Consider the following 20,177-nt stretch of genomic DNA (forward strand, 5'->3'; position numbering starts at 1 on the left):
ACGACAGTTACATGTTTTTTATAAGAACATCTAAATGCCTTGAAATGTTCTCAGTTTATTCTCAATATTTTGGCCAATTAATCCTTGTGTTTCTAAATAGCTTGTTCTTGTAAAAAAAGCGTGTAAATGTTGATGGGCCTCGTGAAAAAAGACAAAAAGACGCTTCATATCTCCCATTTGAAAGATTTGTCCGATAACTTCAGAAGGGGGGACGCCTTGGGTCTGGAAAGTAGCCGAATTATAGTGACTAACCTGGTGCAACAATGGTTTCCTCCATAAGGGAGAAAATTCCGTTACATAATATGCCTTAAAATAGCCCTAATTTTAGACTGATATTACTACAGTAGCTATGAGACTATCGAATCGTGATATTTTTAAAAGTATTTTACTTAAGAATAAGATGATGTTTCACTTTCTACTGTAGTTGCTGGAGCTTCATTGGTAAACAAAGTGGAAATTTAATTCAAAAATTGGGTCTCGATGATCCATGCATCTACAAAGGTATCTTTCTATGTCTTTGATTTATTCTTTTGTTAAGTACACCCCAGCGTGCCACTGCGCCAGCGAACAGAGCGTCATAGCAACGTCCATTTGACGTCTCTAACCTTTTAATTCGAGTAAAGAAATCGATGAGGTTAATTTCATATTCAAGTTTCATTCCATCCAGGATTTATTTAACTAGTTCCGACCCGGATAGGTGGCAATCTCAAATTTCTCATGTAAGCATAATAAACAGTTTTTTGTTTCTGATGTATAAGGTTTCTTGTGGTAAACTATTTTCCAGGCAACTGTCGGGTTTCCATTCCTCTCTCCTTGATGTTCCAGAACTCTGTTGAAAGTATATAACATTCATGTAACGTTAGATGACGTTAGCTATGTCATTATTAAACAAACTTACTGTAGAATTAGAATGGCGTTATAAACAGTAGCGTATTGGAAGGGGACTGCCGAAAGACAAGGCGGAGAAAGGGCGCGCAACTGATTACTAATTTCAGCGCACCTTTGCTTTTTTACAAAGTTAGCACAATTAGCAGTTTTCAGCCAGAATTAGGAAAAATTTCCCGAAATTCCAGGGTATTTTTCCCCTGGGGACGATTTTTTTTCCAAACTTTCCATTGGGGCTGGCGTCTCAGTGGGTCTGTGACACAGGGGTGTTTTAAAAACGGCAAATGTGTTTCTCTTTTTCCTATTGCTATTTCGAATAGCAGCTTTACCAAAGAGGGATCTTTTGATGAACTAAGTATGAGCAAAAAATATTGTTGCCACATGACATAATGTAGAAGACTCGCTTTTTTGATCAGTGTCTCACACGTCAGAAGAGTTGACTGTGGAATTAATTTTGGACCTTTTTATATTGAAAATTGACATATAATGTTTGAAAATTAATCATTTTCCCGCCCATCTTTTACAGGAGAGATTGTTCACCAAATGATGCATGCTATGGGCGTTTATCACACCCATCAACGCCCTGATCGAGATGAATTTGTTGACATTCAATGGCAAAACCTTGATGATTGTAAGAATTGCTTCCTTCTGAAAAAATACCTTCCCAGCTGACACATAACGTTGTTTAAACGTTCATCTAACGTTCTATGGACGTTGTGAACGTTAGATGGACGTTGTGAACGTTAGATGGACCTTGAAACAACGTTATGCGCCCGCCCAAACTACGTCACTAATTGACGCCAGGGAATACTCTGGTTGGTTGATGCAATTTCCCAATCTGGCGCTATCAGGAAGGATCAAAAAGCTGATAATACATATTAAGGAACGAGGTAGAAATATGTATGTGAAGCACTTCTAAATATAACTAGGAATAACTTGCAAAAACTTTAAGTAAGGGTTTTAATTTTCTTATTCGTTTTAATGTGGGGTTTTATATTTGACAACTAAACATTTTTAAGCTAGAATTCGGTGTTTTTAGTACAATTTTATAAGAACAATGAGGCTCAATTTTGACAAAAACCTAAAAATAAATTATGAGACTTCGGATCTAGAATGACTTCAAAATGCTGGCATTGAGTCCCTTTTTAAGTAAATAAAAACATGGAGGAAGAATATTAAAATGTTTTCACAACATTTAGGCCTGAAACAGGTTCAGCGAAAGTGGGGAGACTAGTAAAGCTTTACACTCTCCAACTTTAAGCAAATGAGAGTTTTGTCTTAAATTCCTAGCAGATTTTATCTCGTTTCGAGCCTTCATCTTTCCCACTCTTAAGGCCTGTCTCTACTTGCGCGCACTTCGATCGCAGTTTTTCGAGCAAAGCTTTCACGCTATTTGGTCAAAAGAAAAATTAAGCAACTCCATTGGCGTGATCTGACATGACAGTTGAAAAAAGTTGAAATGTGTCAAACTTTTTTTTCTAGCGCGCGCTACATTTTTATGACGTAATCTTTTTTCCAAGCAAAAAGGATTGAAGCCAAAGATGCGATCGCAGCGCGTGCAAGTGGAGACCGGCCTTTACGGTTGTTCCGGCCTGTAAAATCATAAAAACAAGCCGAGATTCAGCCAAAAACTAATTAGTTCTTATAACAAAGAGACATTTTATTTTTTTTCAATTATTTCTTCAAGCCGCAAAGGACTTTAACATTGAACCAAATGTGGATGCAAATTACCAACAAATTTCGGTGAGCTTCGTTCATTTTATTCCATCTAAACCGTCTTCATATTTATATTAGCGAGTTTATGTATTCGAGATAAATCGAGGGGGGCGGTATAAAGCATAGTTGACATGTCTCCAAATTGGAAGCCAATTTGCCCAACGACGGTAAAAACACCAAATTGCCGTTGTCTGTTTAGAAAAGCAAAGGTGATATAGAGCCGTACATCAACTATCGACTTTGCTTTATTTCGATTTCACTTACCGTCGCCCTCGATATCCTCCGATACATAAACTCGGTAATATCTCGGGTAACATAAATATTTTCAGTAAATGAGGATGGTGAATCTTTGCCTCCTCAACTACACCTCCTTCGCACAGACCCACTGGGAACTCTTCCCATGGGAACTCTTCTCATTAGAAAAATTGTTGTCTGCCAATCGACGTTGTTTCTTAATCCTTCAATGGTGTCTTCTCCTTTCAAAAAAAATTCCAATCAAAGATGGGTAATAGAGCTTGGTTCCCCAGCTGGCACACAACGTTGTTTTAACGTTCATCTAACGTTATTTGGAAATTATGAATGTCAAATGGACGTTTTTTTGACGTTGTGTGCCGTCTGGGTCAGCGTCTTAAAAGAATTTTATTTTCATCCGTTTCCTCAATAGAAATTTGACTATGGATCATTGATGCATTTTAAACGAAACGATCAAAGTATCAACGGAAAAGATACAATCGTAACAAAAAATCCGGACGCACAATCAGTTATCGGACAAAGAGATCATCTGTCGGAAGAAGATATCAAAGAATTAAATGAATTGCTTTGTCCCGGTATGATATCATTAGATGATTCTGCCATGCGACAACTTTAGATTTTCTGTTTTATTTGGAAGGCAACTTGCATTGATTTCTCTTAAGGGTTTTCATGGTTGGTGGAGGAGCGGAATCGGCCCTTTTTTTGGACGGAGCTGCGGAATTTGGCGAAAATTTAGACAGAATTACGGAAATTGGGTTCTCTGACGGAGACGGAAAATTATACAATTTTAGTGCGGAAAAACGGAATTTAGCAAAAAGTTTTGCGGAATTTTGGAATCAGCAAATAATATTCAAAATTCGCAAAATTTTTTACAAAAACCTTGAATTTCAAATGAATTTTATGTGGCAGAATTGCGGTTCATTTTTAGACGGTTTGACGGAAATTGGAGAAAGAATTGGGGGATTTGTAGAATCGGGTACCCCCTGAAACCCCCCTTTTAACCTTTTCAACGGGAAAATAATTTTGAAAATAAAAATTTGAAAATGTGAAAAACTACAGAATGATTTTGGTACCAGAAAGGTCTTCTTGGAAGCCTGGGAAGCCTGAGGCTTGGTATCTTTGCTAATTCTAAACGTACATACACACCCATCTTGAAAAACTTGACTTGTTCTTTGTAATATTATTCAAACCATTTGCTTTAATAGCTACAAATCCTACTCCAGCTACAACTACTACCACCCCTACTACCTCAACAACCGCCACAACAACGACAACTCCTTCAATAACTACTTTGACTCCTACAACTACTATGACTTCCCCTTCAACAACAACAACAACCACCCCTGCAACAACAACGACCACTCCTAAAACAACAACGACCACCCCTAAAACAACAACAACGACCACTAAAACTACATCGACCGTCTCAACAACAACAACGGCCGTGTCTGCAACAACGACGACCACTCCTACAACAACAACGACCACCCTTTCAGCATCCAAGACAACGCCCATCTCTACGACAACCGAAACTACAACAGCAGCGATATTTTCTACGGAACCGAATACTAACAAAGGGAAGGAGCTCTTGAGTATGTATACAAAATTTTTAGCAATATTTCAAAAACCTTGAGAAAGTCCTTTTGATATTACTGTCAGTAAAATTAAAAATGCCAATAACTTTTCTTAGATAAAATTTGGATAAGTTTGCCATTTTAAGATAATTGTGAAAAATAAAAATGAAAAATGAAGCAGGAAAAAATATCGACTGTTCGTAGAGTTCTTCTTTTTTTTCAAAACAACTTTTACATTATTGAATCTTCGAAGATTATCTCTATCATTCGTCCATACGTGCGGCAAGAAACTTAAAGTTCTAAACAATAAATCCAAAGTCTTTTTCTTTTAATTTGAAAATTATCTCTGCTAATCTCTTATTTTAAAATTATTAACTTTTACTTTACTTTAGGCATTGATTTCAACAAACCCCTTGATTTCAAAAAGCAAATTTGGTTTGGCGGAAACAAAGATAAAAAATGGATCCTTAGAGGTACAAGCATTGGTTGTCAAATTTAATGGAAGTTACACTTTCAAAAATACTTTGTACATCTCTGTGTGACAGCCCCGCTGGGACCCAACCCCGCTGGAAAATATGGTCTGGAAAATATGGACAAGATGGACAAGATTTCGTTCTCAGGGGGGGGGGACCCTACAATTTGATTTCATCCCCATCTAAAATTCATTTTAGAAAAATGCACTCCAAAACCATCCCCACTGGATTTTTCGACTTAGGGAACAATAGAAATTTTAACCCAATTGGGATTTCGATAGAAAATTTTATCCTCGCTGTGTTTCACCGGGGTTGTGAGACAGGGGTGTCTTTGTATACAAAAACAACGAAAAGCCCGCAATGATTTTTTTCATTTTGAAATCTGTTACTTACTGTTGGATGACTAAAAAGTTGGGAGAAAATAACGAGAAAAATATTCTGAGCGCTGAAATTTCTCAAAACAATTTATCTTATCACCTTTACACGAGGAGGGAGGCCTTAAAGTCGACATAGATTTCAAAAAAATCTTCCCCAGAGTTATTAATATAGTTGCAGTTGTAGTTTAGACTTCAAGGTTTCCTTTGTTTTGCCTTCGAAGGAAACTGCTTGGATGGTCCGCATTGCAACTCACGTCGAAATATCTTACACACGGAAAAGCTGAAATCATTTTATTCAAAAATGTGCCACTTGGATTCAACTATGGAAGAAAGCTGTGAAAGAAAATGCAATCTTTGTAATAGAAATAGTAAGTAATATTTGTAGGTTTTCATTTACTTTCTCTAAAATCGACGAAAGCCTTCAAAAATCATATATGCATGCCATAATGTTATCACTATTAGGAAGAATCAATACACAGGCTGCAAAATTATAGTATGCAGTCAAAACAAGTGATTACTCGAAAATTTCGCGTGATTTTATTCCCATTTTACCTGGTTTATAACCCAAATTTAATAAACAGGGGAAGACCTAATCGCCGGGGGGATGGAAATTGTAATTACGAAAACCCAAAAATAAGGTAAATATTGGCTAAAGTCAGGCTATTTAGAACGGAATAAGGGACCTTCTCTTTAAAAGTTGTAAAAAAAATTAGAATTAATAAACGGGAGGGGGTCCTAATAAGGTCTGGGGGGTTTGAAAATTTTCGAAAAATTAACAAGTGTCAATAAATTTGAACCAATCAGAAATAAAGATCATGTAACATGCACATAAAAATTTCGAGTAAAAGCGTGATTTGACTTCAATCAAACTTTATTTTTGCAACCTTAAAGGGACATAACAGTACTTACGAAATCTTACAAACTGTATGCAGCGGATACAAAATCAAAACAAATGTCACATGTCAAAATAAAAGATCAAACCAAATATGGCTAATTTTGATTGTTCAATTGTTATACAAGTTTGTTTTGGACACGTGATTTTAATTGTTCTATTTGACGACACGTGGTTCGCGCAATGTTTACATTTTACTACTTTAATGTCCCTTTAATCTTGAATAACTTAACATTCACTATTTCTTTTTGCAATTAAAAATGAATCTTTTGATTATTTCAGCAATCAGTAACTACTGCAAGAACTTAGAAGATGGGAATTACAATCACCCTACCGAATGTGATAAATATGTTGCATGCTCTGGCCATATCACCCATGTTATGCCTTGTCCAACTGGGCTTAACTATAACAAAGCTTTGAACCAATGTCTTGAGCCTGAAAAAGCTACTTGCTCGAAGAAAACAGGTATATTTGTTAATTTCCCCAGGGAAGCCAGCCAATGTAAATGACCTATAACTTTCCATGCATCCTAAAGTGGTTGGAAATGAGCAAAGATGGAGGAAAAGTCCACTCTAAAGGGTGTAAAATTTGAAAAATCTGACCATTTCTTTCCTTAAAGTTGGTCATAAATATTTTCAAGAAAATACACCGTAAGGTAAGTGTAGAATTTTCGCCCAAATTGACTCAAAAAATTGGCTAAGTATCCTCTTTTCATTGTGATTTTCTTCAGATTCAGTAATAATTGGCCTAAAAGAAAATTTATAACGTGCCAGAGTTTTTTGGGAGCATCAGGAAGAAATTTGTATTTTCTATATAACAAATATGAAAAATTCACTAAGATCAGATCATAGCCATAGCGAGATACCCTGCAAAATTTATGACGGAGTGCAGACGTTTATGACATAATCATTATATTTTGATAAAACAAAGACAATAATTACAGTGTCATAAAAACCGCTCTCATCCATAAATCCTCGCTACGCCTATGAAGGGCCCTTAATTCAGTAACTAAGACCTATGGAATCAAAGAATTGAACCAAAATGTCAGCTCTTGTCTAGGTTGCAAAAACAAGTCATAACCAAGAAGTTTCTCATTTAGGTAAATGTGTCAATGCAGCTGGTGGATTCTTTTGTCGCTTTGGATTAAGATGGAATTTATTGCATTGCAACAGTGAAAACAAAATTAAAAAGATCATTGCAGAGAAATGTCCCTTCTCGTGCCAAACATGTCTAAACCCAGGTAAAGTGTTAAAGCTTATTACCCTTGTCTCCCGAATAGACGGAGGTCCAAATAAGCAGGGGGTAGGATAATTCTCTAAATTCTAATAAGCGCGGGGGATGGAATAAGAGAGCGGGGGGTAATTTGAAGACAGAATTTTTTTAACTGATATCAACTTCAACAACAAAATAGACACTTTAACAAATGAACGCGTAAAATAAGAACCAATACTAAAAAAAGGTAAATTTTTAAAAAGTTTATGGTCTATCTACACTGTATTAGAATACTGAATTATTCGAATTTAATTAGAGGAGGGTCTTCATAAGAGCGGGAGATACGGATTTTTTTTCTCTTAACAATAAGTGGGGGACGTCTATTCGGGAGACAAGAGTATCTCTCATAAGGCTTTAGCTTTTCCATTTAAAAATTTGCAATCAAATTGGCAATCCTCTATACCTTAAAGTGCGGTTGGATGTACTAAACCTAGTCTGGAAGTTTTAATTTTTTATTACCTAAAAAAGTCTTAAACCCGGTGGGGAGCAAAATGGGTTACAGGGATGCGCCGCTGGTCAGGGTACCTTTTTTACCGTCCATGAGTCCCAGGTAGGGTCATAAAAACACAAAAATAGAAAAATCAGTCCCTCGTAGGGTGTCTTTCTTGAAAAATTTGAAGGGAAAAGTAGAAATTTTGGATTTTCAGTCCTATTCAGGGTTACTTTTTTCGCAAATTTCGGCAAAATTTTCGAAAAAACGAGTCCCACGTAAGATACTAATTTTTCGACCCTCAGCGGAACACCCCCGTCAGTCAGCAAGGTTAGTACCCGCCACCCCGGGGTCTTGAACTTTTTCTGAAAAGATAGAAAGTTTAACTGGCTTACAGTAGCTTCCGTAACTTCTACTGACATTGGTTGTAACTTTCATAACTTGCGTAACATTTTTTGACTCTTAGACAACTACGTGGAATCGACATCACAACCAAACAACGTCATCCATCTTTCGGTCCCGTACTATGAGACAGCTATCACAAAAACACAACAAAAAATCCAACTCTGTCTTCAATTTAAATATAACACGAAACAATCATTATTTAAGCTCCGATTCTTCGGAAAACAAGGTTTGAAATAACGATTTATTTTTTGCTAAATTCATTTTTCTATTTTAATTTTCCAATGTACCCAATTCCATCTGGATTGGATTTCTATACAACTGACTCAAAACTCCGTTGGAACTTTTTTCACAGCGGGAATAAAATATGATAGATAGAATCGGAGATAAAAATGTTATAGTTTCAAGCTAAGTCCAACGGGGCAGGTTTTGGAGTGCATTTTTTTACATTTTTTTGAATTTCGAATGAGATGAAATGGAAACGAATTTTCCGGCGGGGGTTAATATTGTAGCGTATTTTTCCGAACACAGACTGTTCAAACAACCCCTGGAAATTGTTCTCGGATTACCCTCTGGAAATTTTCGTCCACCCCCTGTATGTTAATATAAAATGGAATGGCCCATCGTAATGGACTATGAATTCAAAATAACTTTATCGATATCTTTTGACCGTTTTGATAATCCTTATAAAAAATTAGCAATCTGACAAATCAAATTTATCGTTAGAGCTTGGATTAGTGAGAGTTAATATCTATTCAATCTTTGTAACTATCTAGGTGAACAAAAGAGAAATTGGCAGAGACAAGAACATCAAGGAAAACCTTACCATGTCCTACCAGGTATGAGTGGTGATGGATTTAAAACTTATGAAACAACTGTCGAAATACAAAGAAATAAACACGAAGAAAATGGACGTTTCAGGGTATGTTGCAGTCAAAGCCTTTTTTTCCGGTATATGTATTTACGGATTGAAAAAAAATTTAACATAGAGATTCCTTATGGGTTTCAGGAATCACCAGAAAAACCCTAACATAATATTGAGGATGACATCAATTTTCTTCTTTCCAATAGAAAAGGATTGGTTCTTTCAAAATTACTAGACCTAAAAAAAATTTACTTTAAAGAGAGAATCTTTTTTTGTGGCGTACCCGGACACTAGGACACAAAAGCTAATCAAAATGTTTCAATTCTTTTTCAGATGTTTTTCTCCAATAGAAGACGAGATAAGAACACCGCCAGTATTCGAATCGACGATATCAAAGTCTTTCAAGGTCAATGTTGACCGATCAAAATATGATTTACAAAAGGAAACTTTCAAATTTCGAATAGTCAGGGGTGCATGTATATCTTATAAGCAAAAAGAAGGAATACATGTTTTTTTCCAAGCATATTCTTGTTAGAAAACATGCTTGGCAATGCTTAACAATAGTTATAACGTTATTAAGCATAACGTTAATGATTTACCATAATTTCATTAATTTTCGCGCACTTGGCCGTGCGAAGATTAAAAGGTGCGCGAATTAATAATCGTTCTAAACGTGTAGAAATCTCATCTTAGGGCTCTTTTGATAAAATGTGACCTCGATCCATGGTAAATATATCATCCTCTGGGATGAAAAATCTAGCTTGAATACGCACTGAAAGTGAGTAAAACTCACTTTAAATTGTCAAAAACACTCAGAAAATATCCTAGAAATTGCAAGATGCGCGAAAATTAAAGGATCCGCGAATATTTTATCTTACGAGCTGTGCGAAAATTAAAGGCGCGAAAAATAGAGGCGCGAAAATAAAAGGCAAGCAAAAATTAATGGAATTAAGGTATACTAAGATCTGAATTTAAGCAGAGGAATGTAAAGAGATGGAAAAACAGCTTCTTGAAAACATATTTGTTGAAAACAATGGAAAAACGGCTCGTTGTATACCAGGTCTCTCGCCCTTAATCTCGCCCTTAAGGGAGTTTATGTCGAGTAAATAGGTTTCTTTTGTTGTCGCTATAAAAAAATCAGAATTTCCTAGCGATTCTACTGATATAACCGCATCATGACCGCACTATAATATGAAAAGCTAGAGCTCGAGAAAATGATAACTTCATTTTGATTTACTCGACTTCTGACAGTTTTTAAAGAACCAATTTAATATAATGTTGCGTTAAGAATTTCTTTTGCTATACATTGGTAAAAATATTGCTACTTATTCTTAAAAATTGAACTAGTAATCGGCAAAAAAGGAAAAACAAATTTTCATTTTTATCGTCAGATCATGTAGAAACCGTCCGATTTGTATGACGAGCCGTCTTTTCTGGACTTTCATTAAATGACCTAATCAAAGTTTTTACAATAGAATTATCAATAGACGTGATCATTGAAATTTGAGTAATCAGAAAAGCTGTTTTACCATCTCTTTACATTCCTCTGATTTAGGGAAAAAAACAAGCATATCATAAGCATATAAGTGAGCTTTGGTCATTTGCAATTGGTGGTCATTGGTTGTGTACTTGGGAAGATCCATTTTTCTTTTCCATGGGTCGGAAAAAATAAGCATATCTCAGGCATAATTTGAGCTTCATTCCAAAATATAGCAAAGCATAACTGCTGAGTGTGTTTTCTTAAAAAAATATATTGACATAAAAAGACATGTATTTCTTTGTTTTTGATAGGCTGACAAATGAAAAATAAACTCCGGCGAATCTTAGATTTTAGGCCGGCAAATGGTTAGCGTTAGTTGTTAATAGCGTTGTATACTTAAACCGAATTTTTAGACCAAACAAATTGTAATTTGTTTGTGCCTTTGCAGTTCGTTGGGCCTAAATATGATCCCTGCATTGGGTACATTTGCTACGATTTCATTTTCCTTTTTGATCCTTTGATTAGATTTTTTAAATTTCATTTCATTTTTTCATTAAGATACATTTTTGCTATTACGACCATGATTAATTTTGCAAACATATTAATTTTGCAAATTGAAAATCCACTTTATAATATATATCTTTATTATGAAGAACTAGCCGTATGCGCAGCGTCGCACGCTGCGTGTCCCAATCCAGTGAATCACTACACATCTGAAAAATTCTAAGGGAAGAAAGATAACCGCCGATTGATGATTTGATTTTGATTTTAGGAAATAAAGGAGAAAAAGATAACATTGCATTGCAATTTATTAAATAAATGCTTAGCAAAAGTATATTTTAGATCTTCTTAGCCATCGTGGCTGGCCCTCGTGGTTGGACATTCGAGGGTGACTTTGAAAGACTTTGAAAAGTTTTGAAAGTGATAAGGGAGCCGCTATTGTAAACAGAAAAAAACCATCAAGCTCCAAACTTGGTGAATAGAAAATAGTATCTTGGGGTCTCAAAGTTAGTCTAGTGGTGGGAAATCTGCTTAAGGAGCAAAAAGATGATGGTTCAACGCCTTAAAGAGTAGGCTTTGTAGAGCTTTGTTAGATTTTCGAAAACTTTTTACAAAACGTTGTAAACACACACGTTTAAGCGTATTAATATATAGATTAGAGAGACAATTTTAAAGTGAAAGTTTTAAAGACTCTTGCTATACCCTTGAATGAAATAACTAACTTTACGCTACCCACAGTTGGCTCAGTGGTTCAAAAGAATGCACATTCTTCAAAAAGGGCAAAGATCAAACCGGGACAAAGTATCACATAAAAATGTTTTGAAAAGTATTGAAAGTGATAAGGGAACCGCTATTGTAAACAGAAAAAAACCATCAAGCTCCAAAGTTGGTGAATATAAAATAGTATCTTGGGGTCTCAAAGTTAGTCTAGTGGTGGGAAATCTGCTTTAGGAGCAAAAAGATGATGGTTCAACGCCATAGAGAGGAGGCTTTGTAGAGCTTTGTTAGATTTTCGAAAACTTTTTACAAAATGTTGTAAACACACACGTTTAAGCGTATTAATATATAGATTAGAGAGACAATTTTAAAGTGAAAGTTTTAAAGACTCTTGCTATACCCTTGAATGAAATAACTAATTTTACGCTACCCACAGTTGGCTCAGTGGTTCAAAAGAATGCACATTCTTCAAAAAGACCAAAGTTCAAACCGGGACAAAGTATTATATAAAAATGTTTTAAAAAGTTTTGAAAGTGATAGGGAGACGCTATTGTAAACAGAAAGTTTTAAAGAGCATCTGAATAAGAATTCTTTAAAATGACAAAAAAAATTGGGAAGAAGGTTGATTTTAACCCATCAAGCTCCAAACTTGGCGAATAGAAAATATTATCTTTGGGTCTCAAAGTTAGTCTAGTGGTAGGAAATCTGCTTCAGGTGCAAAGAGATAATGGTTCAACGCCATGAAGAGGAGGCTTTTTTAGAGCTTTGTTAGATTTTCGAAATATTTTTACATAACGCTGTAAACACACACGTTTAAGCGTATTAATATATAGACTTTTGTAATTTTACGACTTACAAATGCACTTAAAAATATATTTCCAACGACAGGAAAATTTTCTACTTTAATCTAGCCGATTAACAACTTGTAAAATCCACCTTGAAATATATTTCCAACGATGTACGACCATCATTGGGTACCGAGATATTGTCAACAAAACAAACTTTGATTGATATGAATTTGAGATAGCAGTTTTCTTTTTACTGTTTATAGTATACAGTTAACAGTGGGTATCAAATTAAATTGTACTGTATAACATTATGAAATTGACCTCTTTTTGACCTCCCTCTCAATACATCATCGATGTTTGCTTGACTTTTGTTTGATAATAACGTAATATTTATTCATATTGTCAAAAGGTTTTCTGTAGATAAATATACAGTATGTTGTGGCTTTTGTATTGAATACACTTGCTTGCATATTTTTTGTTGGCTTGGGAAAGTCTCGGAGAAAGTCTTCAATAAACACACATCCCTATCTCACAGCTTGGGTGGAACTTTTTTCCTCAGTGAGGAATATAAATACTATTATTCCAAGGTTAAAAAATCTAGTGAGGGTGGTTTTGGAGTGCAATTTTCAAACATTGAATTTTAAGTGGGGATGAAATCAAAGTCCATTGCCCAGTGGGGCTGAAATTCTGGGATATTTTTTCACCGGGGACGAAATTGTGGTCCAAGTTTATTAGTCCAGTAGGGCTGGGGCTCCAGCGGGTCTGTGTCACCATAGGTGGTTTATTATACCACATCGAACTTATCAGAAGAAAATATTTGTAATTATAATTTTATTGTCTTTTAATGAGCGTTGCACTCCTCCGCATGTTACCGACGTAGTTGCTCTATTATCTTAAATCCGCCAGTGACACAGGGGTGTATAAATCTGAAGGCGGTTGAATATAGTCTTATAAAGAATCGGAAGAAACTTTATTCTGTAAAGATTTTTAACGAAGAAAAAAAATTAAAAACTTTTTAGCGTCTTAAACCTAAAAATGTTTTTAACATGTTCTCATTTTTAACATTTTTCAAGCATTTTTGTCCATTTTTCTAGGAAATCAGGCGTGTCTAAAAAGCTAAGTTAATTCATTTAAATATACAGACCCTTTACGCTCAAGTCGAACAAATCTGCTCTAAGTTGGGAAATAAAATAATTAAATGCAATTACGAAAGTTTTTTATGATTTCACCCCGGGGGAGGTAGCACTGACCTTGACAGCCGACAAAGACATGCCGCTGGAGTTTGAAAAATGGATACAGATCTTCAAAATTAGTAAATTTTGGAGCCTTTTCGATATCTTCAGAGCATACAAAAGGGATACTAGTCAGCGACACGTCTCTGTACCCAACTTTGCCTGAGTGCCTCCACCCCTGGGACTTAATCAATTCAGATAGTTAATCATATTTAGCAAATCTCCTCGACGACAATGTTCTTATTCTTTCCTCAAAATTTAGCCCATTCCCGTCGAGGAGCATTGAGGTAAGGTATCTTATTAACTATGGGTGGCCTATTGAAAGCAGGCAGATACAAAAAATCAATTTCATTCAAAAGTGACAAGCTTATTAGATTATATCTTCTGCAAAACCGCTTAAACGTTTTTAATAAATAGAACTCTTTTTTGCAAAAACCTCATAAGCTGTGGTAGATCATGTAAAATTCACCCGTTACACGCTTTTTTTTTATAAGAATGGTGTAAATCCATTTCTTTTTTGGGAAAATCATCCTAAAATATTCTTACAGCATATTCTTAGGTTAGGGTCCTAATTCAGACTAGATTTAACATTTAGTAAATATAAGTCTCAAGCATAAGATGGCATTTTTGTGAAAGGAGTGAGCCTTTCTTTGGGATAATTGACAATTTATAACTGAAAATGCTCTAAAATAGCATTCTTAGCTTGAGTAGCCAAATTCCATGATGGTGATATTCTTAGCATTATCATTCCTAATTTTTGGCCATTTTTATCATGGAAATTCTTATAAAGTGTATTCTTTAAAAGAAAAGCGTGTTATTTATAATCTTATCATCTTGACACATTTCACAATTCTTTTTGCATAAAAATAGCCCTCTCTCTCTTTCTCTCTCTATGAGATGCAGCGAGATATCTTTTGTATATTTAGTTTCAAGTTGAGTTGAGTGGTTATAATAAAGTTTGCGCAGTTTAATAAATCTTTTTTATGCATTTTCATGTGGTTTTTTAAGTTTGAACAAGAATTTATTATAGACACTGGATAACCAACGAGCTATATTTTCATTGATTTCTCATGTTCTAGCCTTGTCCGCAGTAATGACATTATCGTTCACTCTCCTTCCTTCATTAAACGATTTTTCGTAACATTTTAATCATTTTTCTCATCTTAACACAGTCATTTCAATTCCCAAATGAAAATTAAGTTTTCCTTAGAGAGGCAAGCGCATCAAAATAATTGCTAATTACGTATCGTTATGACGTTTCAAGTTACAAAATTGAATGTTGACACCAGACATTTTCAAAATTTAACCTCAATAAAACCACCGATCCACCACGAGCCTCCAAAATATTTTCATACCACGGTGAAGCCAAGACACTCAAGTCTCATATATGTCGATCTTAGCTCTTCTCAGAAAGATGTTAGAGAGATATTGCCAACTTAAAATTCTGTATCATTTTATCCCTTTTGTTTGATTTTTCTTGTTTGATGATGTTTTTGTCACAACAGATTTAATACATGTATCAGTTAAGTATTTTAGCATTTGTTTCCAAATTTTTGGCCAGTAAAAGTACAAAAAGATAAAGATAGAGGACTTTTTAGAAAAGAATTATTAATCATTTTTCAAAATCAGAGAACTTCGAGCCGCCATGACAGTTGTCCTTTGCGGACAAAGCTAGATCCTCGATTGTTTTCTTAAACAAAAGAAAGACAATGCTTCGCTCTCCACCGTTTTATACGTTGTTTTTCCAGTGTCTATAATAAATTCATGGTTTGAATATAGTAACAACAGAAGCAGCCGGCGAAGGGATTTTTTAGAAATATGTCTTCTTATGTTCTAGGAGACCAAATTTTATGACCTTTCAATATTTTATACAAATGATGTGTTCTAATTTCTAGGAAACCTTTATCGCACTATTTGTCTCCCTAAAACTTATCACTACTTTATGGTTTGATGTGTTCTAAAATCTAGGAACAACAGTTTGCCAATACAAACTTGTGACATAGTTGTTTTTCTCCACGAAAGATGTGTTCTGAAAGTTTCTAGGGTTACTAGGCAACAAGAACATGTTAGACAACCTTGATTATACGCCTGTCTTGTCAGAACACTTTAAAATGTGCACCGTATTTTTTTTAATCTAGCATTTTCTTTTTCAATCCAGAATTTGTGTGAAACCCGCGCGGACTGAGCTGGCCCGCACATTTTTGGTAGGATTTAATGGCTTCAAATCCTACCATGGAGATTCATTTCTAGCCCTTTGGGCTTATACTTCATTGGAGACAACCCTGATAACAACACAGTGAATTCCTTTAAAAAAATCGATATTATAAGCATTAGATATCTGAATCTGATATAAGTCTTTCAAAGTTCAGAAAGCTTTTTAAAATACTGTCACGTGATAGAAGAAATAGTAAAGTCTTAATGTTGAGTTTTGTTTTTTTAAGAGAGTTTATATATCCGTGTTTTTCTGCAACGGAGGCGGTTAGCTTCTCAGTTACATTTATAAGACCATCAACATTAATTTTTTCAGTTTTAAGCCTAAAAATATTCCTAACATGTTCTTATTTTCACCATATTTTGAGCATTTTTGCCCATTTTCCTAAGAAAGCCTTAAAATGTTCTTAACTTTGAGAAAACTGGGAAGTACATTAGTGCAGGATCCGTTGATTCATTACCCATAAGTAATACGCACTTGATTTCACACAGCTCTTAACTTGTTCTTAACATTTTGAGCACCGTGCCTTATGTTCTTATAATATAGTCTGTTCTTATAAAAAACCGTTTATACGTAACTTTTGATTTGTTTAGCTCTTGATTAACTGAGGACGATGGTTATCATTGTTTCAGCCATATTCGTTCTCATTTTTTGTTTTGACACGTGACATTTATTTTGATTTTGTATTCCGCTGCATACGGTTTGTTTACAATTTTCGTCAGTACTTTTATCTCCCTTTAAGAATAAAGCTCAGACACTTATAGACATTTCAAATCTTCAAAAATTTTGTTAGCTCTTATAAATAAAAAAATGTGTTGTTTTCTTGCTACTAGGTTTAATAACTCTTATACAGAGTTTTCCTATGACCATCCCGGGGGGAGGGCACCTAGGCAAAATTAGGAACGGGGATGTGCCGCTGATCAGGGTTCCTTTTTAAGGCTCTGAAGATATCTGACAGGGTCTCAAATTTATTAATTTTCAAGAAGGGCATCTGACAGGCTTAACTTCGGGTTATTTTAGACATTTTCAGGGTGCAAATTAGAACATTTTTCAATTTTCAGCAATTGTTGCCCCTTTTCATGGTAAAAATTAGACTAGCAAACTAGTCTGTTAATTAATCATGTCAGAGGGCGGGAAAATAAAGGCGACAGGCGTTTGCTAGAATAGGAGCTGCGTAGGAGAACGAGCAAAAGTTGGCGGGAGGCTGCTGATTAACAGGGCTTTCAGCCCTTGCCGCCGACAAAATTTCTTTCTACGCCTACCTAACTCCTACGCTCACTTTTCCTGCGTGATACCGTTCCAGTCCGACTGGCGTGCCAGTCTAGGTAAATTTCGTTTTTCGTCCTGACAGTATCCTAATCTTCTGAAAATCATTTGACAGGGTCAAATTAAAAACTCCAGCGGCACGTCCCCGTCGTCCGTCAATGTCTGAGTCCCCCTTTTCATATTTACATATTATTCTTATCCTTTTAAGACACGAGTTCTCTTAAGATACCCCATTCCCACTGGAAAAATTGTCCAAAATATTGTCCCTAATGGAAAATAATTCTCCAATTTTTGTCCCCACTGAAAATAATCAAATAAACAAATCCTCATTGCAAAATGTTATGCTAATGTTTTTTACATTCTCGCTGAATTTTCGGACTTGAAAACAAAAATCATAAAAAGTATACGAATACCAATTCCAATCGAGTTTCACTCCGTTAATTTTATCTCCACTGGCTGAAAGAATCCTACCGGGTCTGCGAGAAGGGGCTGTTAACCCTATTCGTACTAGGGGGGGCTCTTTCTGTTCGGAGGTCAAACTATTGCTAATAGCTCCTGAAATAATAGAGCTTTTGCCGTGAAATTTTCTGTAAATTCCTAACTTTTATTTAGCTTCAAAATAAAAAAAAATTTGACACCTAAATATTTTCACACCTTGAGCATGATGACATTTCTGACAGTAAGGTGTCACAAGAATTGACACTTTTCCAATACAAATTTATTTTCATTGTCAAATATATCGTTTAAACCGTAATTTATTGAATATTTAGGATAAAATAAGCATTTTAAACTCAGGAAACTTTTTTCTAAAGCCTTTGTTAGAATACAATAGCTATTTATAAGAACAAAGGAAATTTTCGGTTTTTGCTCACTTTGGGCATGATGAGTGACGTCATCAAAAAAATTTTGTGTCAAAAGTTACCTTACGTCACAAGGATCTTGTGTGCCAAATTTCATCCAAAAAGACCCACTAGATCAAAAGTTAAGGGGTGGTACAGGAAAAGCCCCCCCCTAGTTCTGAACCGCCCCTAAAAGCCTAGTATGAATAGGGTTAACCCTATTCATACTAGGCTTTTAGGGACAGTTCAAAACTAGGGAGGTGCTTTTCCTGTACCACCCCTTAACTTTTGATCTAGTTGGTCTTTTTAGATAAAATTTGGCACACAAGATCCTTGTCACATAAAGTAACTTTGGACAAAATATATTTTGGATGACGTCACTCATCATGCCTAAAGTGAGCAAAAACTAAAAATTTCCTTTGTTCTTATAAATAGCTATTGTATTCTAACAAAGTCTTTAGAAAAAGGTTGCTTGAGTTTAAAATGCTTGTTTTATCCTAAATATTCAATAAATTACGGTCTAAACGATATATTTGACATAAAAAATAAATTTGTATTGGAAATGTGTCAATTTTTGTGACACCTTACTGTCAAAAATGTCATCATACTCAAGGTGTGAAAATTTTTAGGTTTCAAATTCTTTTTTATTTTGAAGCTAAATAAAAGTTAGGAATTAACAGAAAATTTCACGGCAAAAGCTCTATTATTTCAGGAGCTATTGCATTTACTTTGACTCCGAACAGAAACAGCTCCCTACGAATAAGGCTGCTAACCCAACTGGCACACAACGTTGTTTTAACGTTTATCTAATGTTCACAACGTCCATATAACGTTAAATGAACGTTGAAACAGCGTTGTGTGCCAGCTGCTAAGCAGCTTTCTTTCATCTTTCAAATCCCTCTCTACGACAGCTGATTATGTAAGCGTACTGTTTTTTTAAGTGCCGTGTGTATGAATTATTTATGAGAAAAAACAGGAAGAAGAATATGTATTTACAATATTAAAAGAACGTAAATTAGATAAAATTAGCCACTAGACTGGAGAGTTGTTTATGAGGAAACTTTGTATTATATTTGGATTATCAATTTCCGAGTTGAGGGCATGATAAAAAAACGCGTGCAAAATGTTGAAGTAAAATTGAACACATTTTTATGCAGATTTTCGAGGTATACATTTTTAGCAAGAACATCCAAAATTCTTAAAAAGCCTTTTTAATATTCGAAACCTTTTTTTTCTTAAGACTAAAAATTTTGTTAAAATATTCTTATTTTTACCATTTTGTGAGTATTTTTGTGCGATTTCGTAAAAAAAAAAAGTTTTATAGGATCTGCAAAGTCTTAAATGTGCTTACCTTGTTCTTAAAGTTTTGGCCATCGAAGCATTATGGTTTTAAATATTGGTTAGAAGTGACGGAACACTTAAATGTAACCAATAGAATGGTTTCATTTGTGTGAATGTAGTCTGAGTGTCCTAGATAAATCCCATGCCTCAGTTTAAAATTATTAACAAGCCCCTTTCCTCAAGCTCAGGCTAATTCGTTTTTGCAAATGATGACAGTGCTTATACGAGGCCCCCAGTGGACCTTTAGAATTTACGCAATGGCGCAATTTCTTTTTAAAATTCACGCATTTACGCAGTGTTTAATTCAAAATTCTCGCAATTTTTGTTTTCCAATACACGGGTTGCAAAATTATACCAACGGATTAGAATAGGTGGATTAAGAACTCATAGAAAACACTCCTCGTTAGGTTATCAAACTTTTTTACGAGTTTGCTAGCAATTAAAACTTGATAAGTTGTAAAAAAGTTGTAAAAAATCATTACTTTCAACATTTTCATTGGTCATTACGTATCACGTGGTACATTTTAAATAAGAAAATGCACTTTTTTAGCCCTTTCTATCCAATGCAGAAATTAGCCAAATAATTTGAAATTTATTTTCCTAATTCTAAATACAGTCTTCTTTCACCAGTATGCAACCCATTCGTGACCCATCGATAGTTTC

The 20,177-nt window shown here is 35.0% G+C and overlaps 1 protein-coding gene across 1 annotated transcript; it reads left to right on the forward strand.

The window, feature by feature from the left end:
* Positions 1–429: 429 nt before the first annotated feature.
* On the forward strand, positions 430–9,635 carry LOC136819422 (uncharacterized). Its single transcript, XM_067075647.1, has 12 exons — positions 430–501; positions 1,412–1,516; positions 2,573–2,628; positions 3,266–3,428; positions 4,059–4,445; positions 4,820–4,900; positions 5,499–5,645; positions 6,452–6,634; positions 7,269–7,409; positions 8,338–8,502; positions 9,050–9,195; positions 9,472–9,635. Exons 2-12 carry the CDS (start codon positions 1,429–1,431, stop codon positions 9,553–9,555), a joined length of 1,641 nt encoding a protein of 546 aa, XP_066931748.1. The 5' UTR covers positions 430–501; positions 1,412–1,428; the 3' UTR covers positions 9,556–9,635.
* Positions 9,636–20,177: the final 10,542 nt, after the last annotated feature.

The sequence above is a fragment of the Clytia hemisphaerica genome, unplaced genomic scaffold (assembly GCF_902728285.1).
Source record: "Clytia hemisphaerica strain Z4C2 unplaced genomic scaffold, Clytia hemisphaerica genome assembly, whole genome shotgun sequence".
Lineage (NCBI taxonomy): Eukaryota > Metazoa > Cnidaria > Hydrozoa > Leptothecata > Clytiidae > Clytia > Clytia hemisphaerica.